This window comes from Necator americanus, chromosome II (genome assembly GCF_031761385.1).
Source record: "Necator americanus strain Aroian chromosome II, whole genome shotgun sequence".
Taxonomy (NCBI): Eukaryota; Metazoa; Nematoda; class Chromadorea; order Rhabditida; family Ancylostomatidae; genus Necator; species Necator americanus.
In genome coordinates, this window is record NC_087372.1 from 6552159 (window position 1) to 6567167 (window position 15009).

The following is a 15009-nucleotide window of genomic DNA, read 5'->3' on the forward strand; positions in this document are numbered from 1 at the left end:
TAACACTCTTCTCAAGTTATCTTCTTCTTTACACTCCTTGCAATACAATTCCTATTGGCACTTTTTTTTGCAGATTACTCTTGCCAGATAATCATGATTGCCCTAATACTGCCAAATCCATTATTCCGATTTATTGATCCTATTGTTCGTCTCAGGCAACAAGGGAAGAGTATGCGATCTGTTGCACGCGAAATTAGAAAGTTAAGCTACGAAAATTAAGAACGTTAAAACATATGCATCCGTTTAGTTGGAGTTGATTTTTTTAGGCAGATAGCAGTGTTTGTGAGAAAAGTATCCTGCGGTTTATATGCAAATTTGAACGTAGTACTCCTGTCAGAACAACTTTTGTACCACGTTCCCTTTCTGGTTTGTAATGATCCTTTAACTGACCTTTACTATAATCAGTTCACCTATCGATTTTACCCGTTTATTGATCTTTATGTGTTTTTTAAGGATTAATTTTTACGTTCTTGCATACGAAGTGACAATCATTTTTGATTTTAGCTCACTATGAAGAAATCAGTTATGAAATTGACCGATGCTATAGAGTAAACAGTTCAACAACGGCAAGGGAAGTTGCCAGCCGCTTGGCTCCACGTGGAATTCGAGTTAGCGAACCATACATCAAACGAATAAGAGTGAAATTAGGATATGAGAACAAAACCACAAAATATTGTCACACCATTCGTGATGTTAACAAGGAAGTGAGAGTACTGTTTTGTGAAGAAATGCTTCACGCTGGAACGACGTTCTCTGACTGTGTCTTCACAGATGAGTGCACGATTCAAGGTAAAATAACAAGTTTAAAAAACACTTCCAGTCTTTTAAAATTTCGCTAGTTTAAATTTTGATATTCCAAATTTTGGTCGATTGTTCCACGAGGTTCTGCTTTGCGAAGCCAGGGGATTATAATGCCCGGTTACGCAGTAGGGCCAAGCATCCAGCCAAAGTCCACGTTTGGGCTGGGATTTCTACATGAGGTCCAACTAATATTGTAATCATGCCCGGATCCTTACGAATCAACAGCGAAGTCTACTGTCGAATACTTGAACGCGCTTATCTCCCATTCTTGAAAGACACTTATCACGGTATGCGCACCTTTCAAATGGTTCCACTTTTCTAGATGCAAGCTTCAGGTTTCGGTCGCCTTGTGCAGGACAACGCTCCTGCACATGTCAGCCTCTATACGAAGAGAAAAATGGAGGAGTGGCAAATGGAAACTTTGGACTGGCCCGCAGGGAGCCCAGATTTGAATCCGATAGATCTAGTCCGGGGAAATATGAAAACTTCTATTAGGTACCGTCACGTAATGAAAGTACTAAAAATCTATTATCAAATATTATTTGTAGAAAGCGTGGGGTTCGCAATCTAAACGAACTGAAGGTCGCAATCATTCAGTACTGGGAAACTTTGACTCCACAAATCTGTTCAAACTATATTTCCGGAATAAAAAAGAAGATGAAGCGGGTGATAGAGCAGGGTGGAAGAAATATCCGTGAATCAAGATGATTGGAGTTTCATTTTTAGTTCGTGAATGTTACAAAGATTGTAATTTGTTCAACGTGTGCCTGTATTTAACTTGTCCAATTTAAAATAAATAGTCATACAATGCTAAACTGTACTTAAATACCAGTATTAACCACAGTCATTAACATGATTTTTGTTAAAGGTATTTACTTGCTCGAATGTCCTAAAATGCTCCTGAATTGTCCCACATCCAATGGAGGGGGCAATATGCGTAACCTCTGTGAGAACCTGAGGTCCTAGCGCTATGCCTCTATTTGGGGGCCTTCTCCATGCGCTGGGCAGGAGGGGCCTCCAAGAGATCGGTTGTCAACGAAAAAAATCAATAAATACCAATCGATGCAATTTTTAGATCATGTCATAGAGAGTTTTTCGCTGATTAAGTTGATATCAGTCAACGTACCGGTTGAAGCAAGGTGTGTGAAAAATTCCGTCTGAAAACAGGTTTTCATTAAATCGTGCCGAAGTTTATTCGTCCACAAATGTGCAATGGTGTTCTCTATGAGAACTTCAAGAAGGATTTTATAAGGAAATGGTTCATCCTTCCACGTTGTATCACTTTTCGACAACAATCCATTTGAAACAAACGTGTTCCGGAACTTTGAAGTTTCGGAAAATATCGTGAGTTCTTGTAAACACGCAAGTTTAACAGCGTATAAGTTGTTGCTTACCTGGAATCTGGTGAAAGTCCTGCAAAAATGTCCGTCAAAATACAACGTACCATTCTAAAATTCTAATAATTAGTTTCCAGGATCACAAACGCTTGTTAAAAAGCACTTGAAAACACGTCACTTCTTTTTTTTTCGTGGTTTAGAAAATTGTACCTGTTGGTCTCTTCATATAAGTGTGAGGCATGAAATAAACCGTGATGACGCGGTGAGCTCAAAAATGTCGTTCGATTTATAAAAGAACTAAGAATTCATGGGGTTGCTTGTTCCTCCACGGCGATATATCCGCCGGATATGCCAATGGCAGGATAGCGGAGGTATGAAAGTAATTAGCGGAGGTTGGCGAAACTTTGCCCGTTTTCAGGGCAGGTTTTGAGTAAAATCCATTTCTGAAAACATATTTGGAATCAGCGGCTCATTAGCTTTCGAATGGTAGTTTCAAAATTTAGTTTTGCTCATTCCCAAGAGTTCCGACGGTTTGCGACGGATTAATCCGTCGCCGACGGATTTTGGGACACAAGTTAGTAGCGGTGTTGTATTTATATGTATGTATACACATATATATATATATATATATATATATATATATGTATATTTATATATATGTACATGTATGACTATATATATGCATATATATATATATATATATATATATATATATATATATATATATATATATATATATATATATATATATATATATATATATATATATATATATATATATATGTACATGACTGGTCAACGTACGCCTGCATCAGGTGGCTGCGTAATTGTCTGCTCTCGCATTTTCAACTTTTAATTTATTCCTACTTATCTCTCTAACGTTTCTTCTCCTGCCTCTCCCCTTATCACATTCGGTTCAATCCAAGATTCTTTTTTTGTATAACCATCATTCTTTTTTTTAAACATTCTAACTATTTTTACACAATTGTTTTAATCATTTAACTTACCCTTAATCTTCTTAGCGTTTTTCTTTTTCCTTAACGCTCCCATCTACATTTCTAACATCTGTTAACTTGAAACCCTATACTTTGCCGTTTCGATCTTTTTCTCTGGCATTTTAACCGTCCAACTAATCCTTATTCTTTTTGCCTGCTGCTGCGAGCGATTCTGTTATCGATAGGTCAAATATAGATCAAGTCATGCTAGCTAGATCCACTCGCGTTGCAAAAAAAAAAAAACAAGCTGCACTTTCGTCGTAGGCTAACCCTCGTGGTGAGACTAGAACGGCAGAATGTACACAAACAATTGAAACGAACTACGACGAAATGTCAGCAACAGACCTGATCAGCGCTATTGCTGAACGAAACAAGGACCCGGTTATAAGTAAGGCACTTTCTGAAAGCCGGTGTTTGAATATTGATGTCCAACCGCATGCCTCTGATTCTAGCAATTCTCTGATGCCTAATGCCTTTCGCACAGGGCATGGAACTGGATCAATCAATGATGCCTCTTAGTTGCCTTTCACATTTCTCCAGTTCTTGCACTGGTTCTCCTATAGTTATTTTTTTCAGCTTTCTGCGAGGCACCTCTTTCCCTTCTTCCGACATATGAAGTCTATTCCGGTCACTAAAGCTCATTCGCTAACGAGGATACTGATATCTTTTGGTGAAATTTCTCTTTAATTTCTTCCGTCGCATTACCTCCTCTCTCAATTACTTCTGAATAACCTTCTCTTGGTAAGTTCCGCATCTTTTAGCAGGTTTGGTCTTGACAGCCGCTTGTCTAGATTGTGGCGATCAGTCGTTTGAGGATCACAAAAGTTGGTGAACCCTCTTGCTTAAGGTCCCCCGTCAGATTCGCTTTTAGTTCAAATGTGCTTCTTATGCCTTGGGCTAATTCGGCTGTTCGAATCCTGATGTTTCGGTAATTTGACCAATGGCAAGCGCTCTGGATGGGATAGTAGATGTCAAAAGAGGATTCTTCACCTTGCATATATGTAGTTGCGCTGTCGAAGAAACGCAGTTTCTGACCGCACGCAGACGACCTGCGAGCTTTTTGCTTGGGAATTTGCCAAATTTTGTCAAGTGACGTCACCCAAATCGATATTGGCCTCAATTTTTTTTGATTGTTTTCATTCGTTTTGATTTTCTTTCTGTTTTTTTGTCTTTTAAGTTTCTTTTCTAGTCTGTAATTTTTGTTATTTTTGCTGTATTCGTTCTTGCCATACAGATCTGTATCATATCCGTATTGTTCTTAAGTTATTGTGTTGATCTTTTCCATATTTTGTCATAGAAATTTGTATATCAAAATTGTATTTATTGTTGTTTGTTGTTACTCTTTTTTTTTTGTTGCTTCGCCTACTCTCCCTATCATATAAACAAAAAAGAAGCATTAACACGAAAATAAATTGTTATTTTGACTTAGCTATACAATTCGATCACAAAGTTCTTTTGAAGTTGTTTTCCCCATGGAGATGTGTGTGGGAATAGGGGAGGGGAAAGAGGTTCTTGCTCGCTCGGACCCATGGCGGTTCTGCTCAGGACCGGTGGCGAGTAGTTTCATTCTTTAGATCTCTTGCTCAGGGTCCACGACAAGGTCCGAATTTCTTTGATGGTCTCTTTTCTGCTGTTCAGCCTTGGTACAGGTACTTAAGCCAAAGCTCAAATCTGATACAGCTGAATCACAACGACATGACTAGTCGTGCAATTGCACAAGCGGTTGCACTCGCAGTGGGACCCTCTCTAGATGCAATCATGTTGCGAAGTTGAGCGATGGCCTTTCGGGCGTAAACTCATACGGAACTTCCGAAGAAGTCAGGTCGTTCTGAGCCGACTGTATATCTGTGACAAGTAAATATATGCAAAATCTATGAAATAACCTCTTGCAGCTCCTAGGGGCTCTTCCACATCCTATCATAGCACTAGGTGCACTTATCCTTCACTTTCTTCCTCTAGAAACTTTAATTCGCTATGTGCTAACAACGCTAGCCAATAAAGATCAATTTCCGAAATTTCCCTAAATCATGTCACAATGACTGCAACTTGTCGATTATCAATGTGAGAGCTAAGATTGTTAACACACTTTATTACGGCTAAATGGGCTTATTACGGCTTTATTACGTCGTCGCATTGGTGAGGGGCTGGGAAGTCAGAACACTTGTAATATATCCTTCCACAGATTCATCCAGGACACATCATATTCCTATAGGACAGATATATCAGGAATCAAATAGCAAAAGAGCCCGAATCATTTCGATTACCTACGCTGACGGTTGCCGGACCTCCGCGTGATGGAGTCGCTCCGCTAATACTAATTAGGATGCCACTCGCATATGACCGCGTAGATGAAAACACCGCAAAGGTCCTTGATACGGAGCCAGCTCGTTCTTCACGGCTATACACCCTTCCTTTTTATTCATTTCAGGACCTTTAGCGTTTATCCAAAACGTCTCCAAAGCTACGCGAGTTCGCAATTTCCGGTTCGCACGATAGGATTGTGGCAGCTATGCCTTTGGAAAGGAGCATTTTCATGACATTTCTGAGATGGGTTCCGAGAGGAATCGCTGCCTTCGAGTGTTTCATCCCATTTGGATGTTCTTTAATACGAACACAAAGAGGTTGCCCTGTTTCGCCAATGTACATTGTTCGTCACATGTTCTGCACGAAATTAAATAAACTACACCAGAGACCATGCAGTCGACTTTCTGTAGATCACTTCCAACTTCTAATGATCATTATAACATGTGGAAGAGGGCAGCGTTCCTGGATTTCCCGATTGTTCATGGTTATGGGGGGCATACGCTCTAAACATGAAACACCATAGTTTCCCCAGCTCCATGATTCTAAAGGGAATGTTCAGGGAAATTTTCGAGTTTGGTAGCTCCGTACTAGTAGAAGCTCTGAAATCCCGATTCCAATGTGTCATCCGCGATCACGGAAGTTCGCTCTGATTTGGCTGCCAGCCATAGACACCTCGAATCGATGCGGTCCTCGTCGTCTCTGTGCCCTCCGTCGGTATCCGTGGTTTCTCCGGGCGGGCTGCCAGCCTTCGCCATCCAAGCATTTCTCCCTGCATAGCCACATTTTTCTGCCTACAACTTCGTTTTAAATGAAAGAACATAATTTGTTTTTAGTTCGTGCTTATTCAGCATAATTCCTGCAAGATATCGGGTGCCACAACGAAACGTTTGCTTGTGTTTACTCGTAAGCCAATGGTAATGTTGGTAAATAGGTCGCGTTATGATATGACATATCATATGGTTTTCTATCCACGAATACCTAGGAAATAGTTCCGATTGTTCATTGTGTTCCTCGAATTCCTCGAATTTCACCCATAAAACCGAACGGATGCACTTTTTCCATTGCAATTTTTGCATGAAGAAGAACAAATTGCATTCTCTCGCTACCATAAACATAACATCCACCATAATTGCAACTATCTAACCAAGACCAGCCATAGAGAAGAAAAAAAAACTTCCATCTAGCACTCGTATCGGTTTCCGTTTTCCTCAATAAAAGCACGATGAATACACGCCCTAAAATGCTTAACTATGCACGAAAATTTACATTCATTTCGTCCACTGCTGTCCATTGTTGTCCGATCCGACTCCGATCGTCGTCGTCGTCGTCGTCAACTCTGCTGCACACTGCGTCAGCGTCGTTCGAAGACTCATTCGTGGTTGGACGTCGTCGTCGTCGTCGCCGTCATCGTCTTCGTCGTCATCGCCCTCGCTATTCCCTCCCTTTTCGACTTCGATGATGTGTCTCGTTAAAGTTAATCAAATGGAAACATTTCCATACGAAAAGAAGTGAATAACTATCTCGACGTCCAAACACCTTTATTCTTTCTTGTTCTCGTCTCCAACGTCGATATACGATGAATGAGGTTGTTCATCATTTTTATCCTGTTTTTTCATTCAAATTCAGGCATAGATACGTAAGTTCGTCGTCCACAAGAATATAAGAAAATAAGGACATCGTTGCCGCCACGATTTCATTTCTAAATTTTCCGCTAAGTAGGCGAATACGTAAACACACCACACATCCCAAATAATCCCCTCACGGCAGCTTTGTTGTGAGTTAAAGCGCTTTTCCCCGTGGAATTCGATTATTTATTTGTTTATTTTTTTTCTGTACTGGATTGAAAGCTCCTACAGGTGTTTTTGTTTGCTTATCTCAAATATTTTTGTTTTCGTGATAATTAGGATTTATGAAACAAATAAGGATTCAAGACGTGCTGCGCTGAGATATCTTTTCCTAAACGAAAATTTCCCACCTTTTTTGCAATGAGCGCTCTGTTAACATTTGTAAGCATTTTCAAAAATAACACTATAGATCGAGGATGCTTCCTCAGTTGTTTATTTTTTTATATGATTTACAAAATAATAGATGTTATATCGTCAACCATACCTAGTCAATACTCGAATGTACGAAATCAATGTGATAAGGTTGAAAAAAGTTGGTATTTTTGTGTTTTTTCTGTTGTTGTTCCCTGCTTGTGTTTTCTTATTTTTTTACATATTCTCCTGAGTTTACTTTTTTCTTTTCTTTCAGTTTTGGAAACATGAAGTTGTGCGTGAATTTATGATACCACTAAACGCATCTCATCCGCCACATAATGGCCAACCACCGCCAACGATGGCCGTTTTCCCTACGGACCAATTCAATGCCATTAATGCTTCATGGAACAGTAACCAGGTGAGTTCTAGTTTTAATTCGGATCACAGTGATTGATTTGGTTTCTCCTTTTTGTGTTCTAGTGCGAACAAAATATTTCTTCTTTGCTCATAGTTTCATAGATTCCATTTCCACAGCATAAGGGTCTTTAAAGCCATTCTAGAAGTAGAACTGTAGTTGATTTAGGATGATTATTTCTTATTATTTTAATCTGCTTGAAAATGTACATCAACCACTAATCATATACTGCATCCACATTTGGGGTAAGATGTAGTTGGGTTGGGGTGGGGGTCACTCAGTGTCCCGTATTTCTGGAAGTAAATAGCTGAGTCAGTCAGGGCGCTAAGACTTAAGTATTAGTCGTAGAGGTTTCATTACATGGAAGCTAAAGTTACTATTAGAAAGAAATAAAAGGATCTAGAAATAAGGGTGGCACTGAGTCCTCCCCCCACCAACTACATTTTTATCCCACATTTGTTTCTTACTGATGCATTTCATTCTTTTTTTTTTCTTAAATTTTTCCCATTTTGTGTAACTGTTTCAGCTAGTTTTAATGTTATTGTTATTCTTATTATAATCCCGTTCTTACAAATCCTATAGTTTTTCTTTACAAACCCGTGCTTCCCTTCCATCTCTTCTAAGTAGAGGTAAAGTCATATGAAAGAAGGTCGCTCCTACTGCTTGCGACCCTCCCCAGGTATGGTTGGGATTTTTCTCTCAACCTTTGTTTCATTGTTGTTCATTGTTTCAGTCATGGTTTCATTGTTCACGTCTAAGTTTTTATACTTCGCCAATAGACACATCCGCTTGAAATCTGAAAAGTGATTTTTCACTGAGTTTCCAAGCCTTTGACGACTAACTTCAGGATTTTGTGGGATTTAAGAATCTCTCTGCAGAAAGGTGGAAATCAAAAAAGTGAAGTATTTCGGGTATAATGAAGTTAGGGGAGGGGGGCACTCAGTGGCGCTCTTATTTCTTGAAGTAAATAATCACATCTTTTCGGGGCCCTAAGACCTAAACATTAGTCTTAGAGGATCTATGAAATGTAAACTAAAGTTACTAATAGAAAAAAAAGTAAGTTAGAGCGTCGGGAAATAAGGACGACACTGAGTGCCCCCCTCCAACTACACTTTTCCCTAGTATTTCATATTATTATCTTGATTCAGAATCCTTACCATACAGTTATTGGAAAGAAGATGTTCACGCTTAGACGATTTTTGAAATTTCTTAATAGCTGAACGATAGTCTTGTAGCGATAATCATCTTAGAGGGTCGTTTTTTCTATAAAATTCCGTTTTGACTCTTGGTTTTCTTGTTATTAAGCTGTGCATTCAGATGAGGGATGAGTTGAGAGTTCAGCGAATCCAGTGTTCTTTTTGTTCTCAATAGCGATTAAGTCTTCCTGGTCTCGCATACATAACTGCACATGTTTCCGGAATCATAACTGCCATATTATGATCGCTCAAATTTCAGGAAATCGCACAGCTATTATATTCAGCGCCCAATCATCCGGAATGGATAGCACAGCAAGTGTCGATTAGACCTCAAACTGGGTGAGCTATATTCTTTATAGGATTATTGGTAATTACGAGGTCATTGGGAAGGCAGTGAAGAGAACAAGGAAGAAGGAAAATTATCGTTGAGGAGACCATGTTCTTGTATCGTAGTACGTGCCTTCGGATTTATTTTAAGCTTTTTTTTTGGTAAAGCTGTGTTTTTGGTGTTTTTCTTTCAAATATCAACTGGCTTTCATTCGAAACTGAGAGCAGTTCTACCAGAACCGAGGATAAGATTCGTTTACACGGAAGCAGTTTCTCCTCATCTCTCGTAGTCATCACACGCTTCAGAATTTCCATCCAAATGATTGTGCGTGACTAAAAACGGAACCACTTTGAGCAAGGGTGCCAATGCGTGCTGTGTTTGTTGTCCGGAACTTGACCCAGCTTACTGATTGTCATTTCGCGTGTCTCAGGAACAGTTTTTTGAAGATGAATTGCTTGAAGTCACGAAATACCATCTCAAAGTAGCTAAATTTCACCTTTAATTAGCGGTTTTCAGAGATAGACACACTATTGACTAACTTTTAAAATTCCTGAGCTGTCTTGGAAACCCGCTTTCTTTATTTGATTATTTAATGACTCTGGTTTTCGTTATGCTCACTCTTTTTATTGGCTCATCAATCTTCACAAAATAATAACATTCGCGATTTACTTTAATCGTTACTCAGTTAATTTTTTTAAAATTTTCTCTGCACACTTCTGTTTGCTGACAAGTAATCAACATATGTTCTGTTTTAGTGCACAGTACATGTTTTGCCGATTTGATGGTAACTGGTTCAAGATGGACGGCTATGAGTGGAAGAAGCGGCGGGAGGGAAAACTTATACGTGAGGACCACATGAAGTTGAAGGTTGTCCATTATTCATGTATTTTCTTCGTGCTCTCATTCTTTGCATGCTATCATGTGCTGTTTACTTTTTCCGTGTTGAATTATTACCACATCGATGCTATGGAGCCCGTGTTCTCAGCTAGACATGGCATAATATGATGGCTTATTAGACGAAAGCTCATGCTTTTGAAAAAAAAATTAGGGGTCAACAGTGAAGCCAAGCACGAACTTTACGTCTTTCTCCGTTCCAAGTAGACCTTTTGTTTTTGAAATGAAAATCAAATGAGTGGCTAATATCAATGTTCACTCCTGGAATGCTTTTTTTAATTTGTAATGGTTTCGTATTACTTTGTCGGTACTTTTGATCCTGACGAAGAATTTCCCGTACTTGATTCCTTTTCTTACTGTTGTTACCTCAAAATTGATTTCATTTCCACGAAGAACTAATCGAGGCTCCTAAATATCCTCCCATTTTTTGAGATAAAAGATTTCAGTAGATCTCGGTTGGGTTAATAATTTGTTTTGTTACCTACAGTGATTGCTTGTTTCCATTTTGCTATTACTAATATCTCCTGTCACTTCTTAGATTCTCAAACAGATGTGAGTAATATTTGAAATATTGAGTGTTTTTTTTTCTTTTCTAGATGTGAGTAATATTTGAAATATTGAGTGTTTTTTTTTCTTTTCAAAGCGTTCTCTACTAGACAGCGCTTCTTAACAGAGCTTTTTGCACATATTTTTATCCACTAGTACGATCTTGAAAGAAATCGCGCTAGTGTCAGTTCTAGAATGTTTATTGGCGAATTAGCAGTGTTCATGACGCTTTTTCATTGTAGAGCAAAGAATATAAGTTAACTCTAGTTATGCAGAACTTTTTCTTTTTTAGGTGAACAAGCAAGAGATACTCTCTGCTAACTACGCACACTCATCCGTTGTTCCAACTTTTCACCGCAGGGTTTACTGGCTAACGAGCGTAAGTTATTATCGAATTTTAAATGTTTACATAGCTTTTCATGTTTTCACATCTCTACTTTTTGCACGGAGCGGGTGTTGGATAATCGGTAAGAGGTTATCGACACTACGACTGCACAGTCGATCGGAGGTTCGAGTCCGCCCTAGGGCTCACCAAGCCTTTCATCCCTTCGGGGTCGATAAATTGGTACCAGACTTGTCTGGGAGGATAAAAACGCTGACTTGACACATCGGCCAGCCCCAGCAAGTCATTGTATAGGCCAGTTACACGTTCGTAAACCTCCAACGATTCTGAATTGAAGTGAACGTGGGGGCGCATCCCAAGGGGATTGATTAACGCCAGACACTTTATCCTTACTTTTTGCACATATGTTCTGAGCCGGCAGCTGCGCTGATTAGAATAAGGTCTGCTTATTCAGCAATGTCATGCATCATTTGTCAAATGGATGTGATTCTGCACACGATTTGACATGCGGCAAGAGTCCTATTATAACTTGTCACAGGAAACATGTCTTATTTGATGGAAAAGCCCTGGTCGGTTGTAGCCTGCAGCAGAAAGCAGATTGGTTGGATGGTGCATTGCTATTCTTAAGAGACATCCAACCAAAACAATTAACAATTCACTAAACGCTGTATTTCGTTGGAATTCACGCTAATCCAAAGCATTTGATTAGACGAAGTGCTCGGTAGTGGTGCTGTATTGGAAAGTCGTCATGATTAACACTTATAATTCATGTAATACTTATATTTCATGAGCTTCACACGCAAGAGGTAACATAATCCCCTCAAATCTGATCTTTTTACTGATATCTAGGAAATGTAATACGAAATGGTTAAATTGTGCACATGGAAATAAATCCTAGTGTGATTTTTTTGAAACCTACTTTGTAGAAAAATCCCATCCTTAAATATTCTGCGCTTCAGAAATTAATGTCCTGGGGTACTCCGGCGTTCTAGCAGAAATGAAATACACAGACAGAATATTATTTGCTTCATTATCCGAAGATCCTAGGAGTTTTACACACTAAAACAAAAGGGTAAAAGACCTCTCAGATGCTACTAAATTCAGCGTATTCAAAATGGAACTGCTGTGATGTTTTCCTAAGGTATAAAATGATATTACTGGATTGAGGTTACATTTCAGAAGATAAAGTATATAGACAAAAAACCAAAACGTGGAAGAAAAACATATTTGGCACCAGATATATGGAAATAATACAGGAGATTTTGTCGTAGGTTTCGTGGTATGTGGACTGAACTAATTTACAAATTGGTATTCTACATGGATTTTCGCGTATTCTACGCATTTTTGACATTATCCTAATGAAATCGTCGAAGAGAGTAGAAACAAAACTTTTTAAGTGAGGTACTCGAGCTAATCAGACTAAACCGGGTAGTACACAGCGGCTGCATTGTCCGAAACCCCTAGTTATTAATTGTAATCGTGAGTTTGGTTAAAGGTGTCCAAAATTTGTCTAAAGGGCAAAATCCACGGCATCTGTATGTGCGGATGCTGTGAATCACTGCTTTGTCCGTTTTAGAGTTTTAGCGGAAATTCCTGAAATATACAAAAATATCAGAGTTATCATCAAAACTGTCAGCCTCTTCCTGCAGAACTCCATACTTTTTCCATCTTCTACGAAAATGAACCGACGTAATTGTTAGTGCTCAGGAGGAAGATTAGTTTTTCTGTCTTTGTTAAACTCCCTCTGTTTCTTTTGCAACGTCATAGTGCAGCTGCGGGTTGCTCTTAGACGGAATCATTGTTCGCTTGTACATTTATACTTTTATGCATTTAAAAACCGTAATCACCTTTTTGAAAGATCATTGTCATTATCGTCATCATTTCATTATTTTGCATTTTGGGCAGCACTCATGGGTGCGATAGGGAGGAGTCAGACCCTTCTCAGGTGAAGGGAGTCTAGTTCAGGGGGTGTAGCTTAAATGGTGAGGATCCCTTCGACAGCCGTCCTAAAGTGAAGGGAATTCCCCTCGCCTTTCGTCCAAGAAGGGGGTCGGAGTGACGGCTCCGACAATCGCATGTGTGACAACACTATCCGAGCGTGAACCATATTCATTTTACTTATTCAGGCCAAGAAAACAACAAAGGGAAAAAAGATCAAAAAGCAAAAGAAGAATTTGCAAAACTACCGTATCACGGCTTCTTAACTCATATGCTCACGTGTGCATGCATTAAAGTATAGAAGTGGGGAAGATCGAAGATGTTGCAAATCCGTCCTTACATCCTTCCAGTTGATACAAATTTATTCAAGTTTTCAATATTTTGGTGCTCAGAGGTTTTTTTTTGCGTCTGAGGAATTCGCGATTGGTATCTGTTATTAGATACCTGAAGCTATTAGCATCTGTGGAAATCTGACCACCTTTATTTGTTATTGTTTATTTTAAAAACACCCTTTCGGGGTTGCTTAGTCAGCTAGTGGAAATACATGGGAGCAATAAGATAGGGAAAATACAAGAGAACCGTTTCATTATACATCTCCGGATGTACAGGTTTTTTTTTCCAGAATCCAGAGTATGCTCTTGTACACTACCTTAATACGGAAACTGAGACTAATCTGAAGAACATTATGGACAAGATCTCAGCCTGTATAAAACTGAACAGTTTGAATCTCACTCAGCAACAGCTTTTAGATCAAGTATCCCCAATATGTGAGTTTTTTTTTCTTCGAAGTATTTGTTAAACACTTTGTTTATAAGAAAATGTTACGACTTTTTTTCTGGAATTATTACTTAATACGGAAACAGACTAATCTGAAGAACATAATGGACAAAAAAACAATCTACTGCATAACTGTTATAATTGTCTATTTCCAACAATTTGAGAAGTTAGCGATTTCCAGTTCTCCGTTGTAGATTTCCATAGCTTTTTTGTTGTACATGTTGCGCTTTTTGTTGCTTTATGCCAATCACCCAATCCTTTCACGTCATGTAAATGGTTAATTGTTAGACATATTGCTGCACAGATGCCTTAAGTTTCAATACGGCTCTGAAATGATGGCGCTAGGGGAGAAACAGAAAAATAGGGGCAGTGGATGGAATAATAGGCTATCAGTAACCAGTAGCACTCAACCAACAAACATTTTTTTTAGCGCTTCCTCTCATTGGAAGATACAACTTTTTTTTGATCTATTTCCCCTTACTTTGTGAAAATTTGAGATTTGGTTCAATAACCAGTTAAAAAATCATCTAGCTTATTTGATCGGAAATGCTTGCATTTTATTCTCTGGAGAAATTGAAAAGATTTGAATAATCGGTGTCCCAATGGATGATTATTTGTTCTTTTTGCAGATGCCAATCTATTGAGCCAGCAGGATATCGCTTGTATTTGTGAAAAACTGTACAGTAGTCATATATTTTCTTCTTCTGGACACAATGATCTCGACTCGGCGGTTGGTTTGAATTCGTTTATTGAGAGGTGAAGGGAAACGAAGGGAGGATCGGGGAAGATAGCTGCTGAAATTGGCGAAACTTTTAAATAGAACATTTTTAAGTAACTCTTCCAAGTATCGAGATTCTGTTTGTTTTTACAAACTGAGAATTTCGATTGTGTCGATTTTAACGACCACATAAGTTTTGAAACATCTCTAGGGAAAATTGCGTTTTTGTGGAACCTCTGTCTTTCAAACTTGTGCCGCTTTTATCCACGTTATGTGCAAATCTACGCGTCTAATCTATGCACTTCTAACCATGTTAGAAAAAACTCATTTTTCAGAGTAACTTTCTTACAATAAGTTGTAGTTTTTGAAGAATTAACGCTTCCACAGACCGCGAGCCATTACGGAGCCGTGTCGTTCCGCGGTTGCTTCGTTTTGAGG

The 15009-nt window shown here is 38.9% G+C and overlaps 2 protein-coding genes across 4 annotated transcripts in view; both read left to right on the plus strand.

Moving 5' to 3' along the window:
* Positions 1-93: 93 nt before the first annotated feature.
* RB195_017010 (uncharacterized protein) overlaps positions 94-15009 on the plus strand; it is a gene marked incomplete at both ends in the record, with an annotated part of 38469 nt that continues 23553 nt past the window's right edge. Inside the window, 10 exons of one of the 3 annotated variants that reach the window (XM_064183805.1) lie at positions 94-169; positions 505-789; positions 1137-1296; positions 5360-5498; positions 7691-7834; positions 9287-9366; positions 10111-10222; positions 11088-11174; positions 13699-13843; positions 14483-14583. In XM_064183805.1, coding sequence (XP_064039686.1) covers positions 94-169; positions 505-789; positions 1137-1296; positions 5360-5498; positions 7691-7834; positions 9287-9366; positions 10111-10222; positions 11088-11174; positions 13699-13843; positions 14483-14583 — 1329 coding nt within the window. Of the gene's footprint in view, positions 170-504; positions 790-1000; positions 1089-1136; positions 1297-1349; positions 1510-5359; positions 5499-7013; positions 7023-7690; positions 7835-9286; positions 9367-10110; positions 10223-11087; positions 11175-13698; positions 13844-14482; positions 14584-15009 lie in introns of those variants that run through there. The other 2 variants (XM_064183808.1, XM_064183807.1) reach the window with 2 other exon arrangements.
* On the plus strand, positions 6688-6909 carry RB195_017011 (uncharacterized protein; the record flags this gene model as incomplete). The annotated part of the gene is made up of 1 exon (XM_064183810.1): positions 6688-6909. One exon carries the CDS (start codon positions 6688-6690, stop codon positions 6907-6909), a length of 222 nt encoding a protein of 73 aa, XP_064039688.1.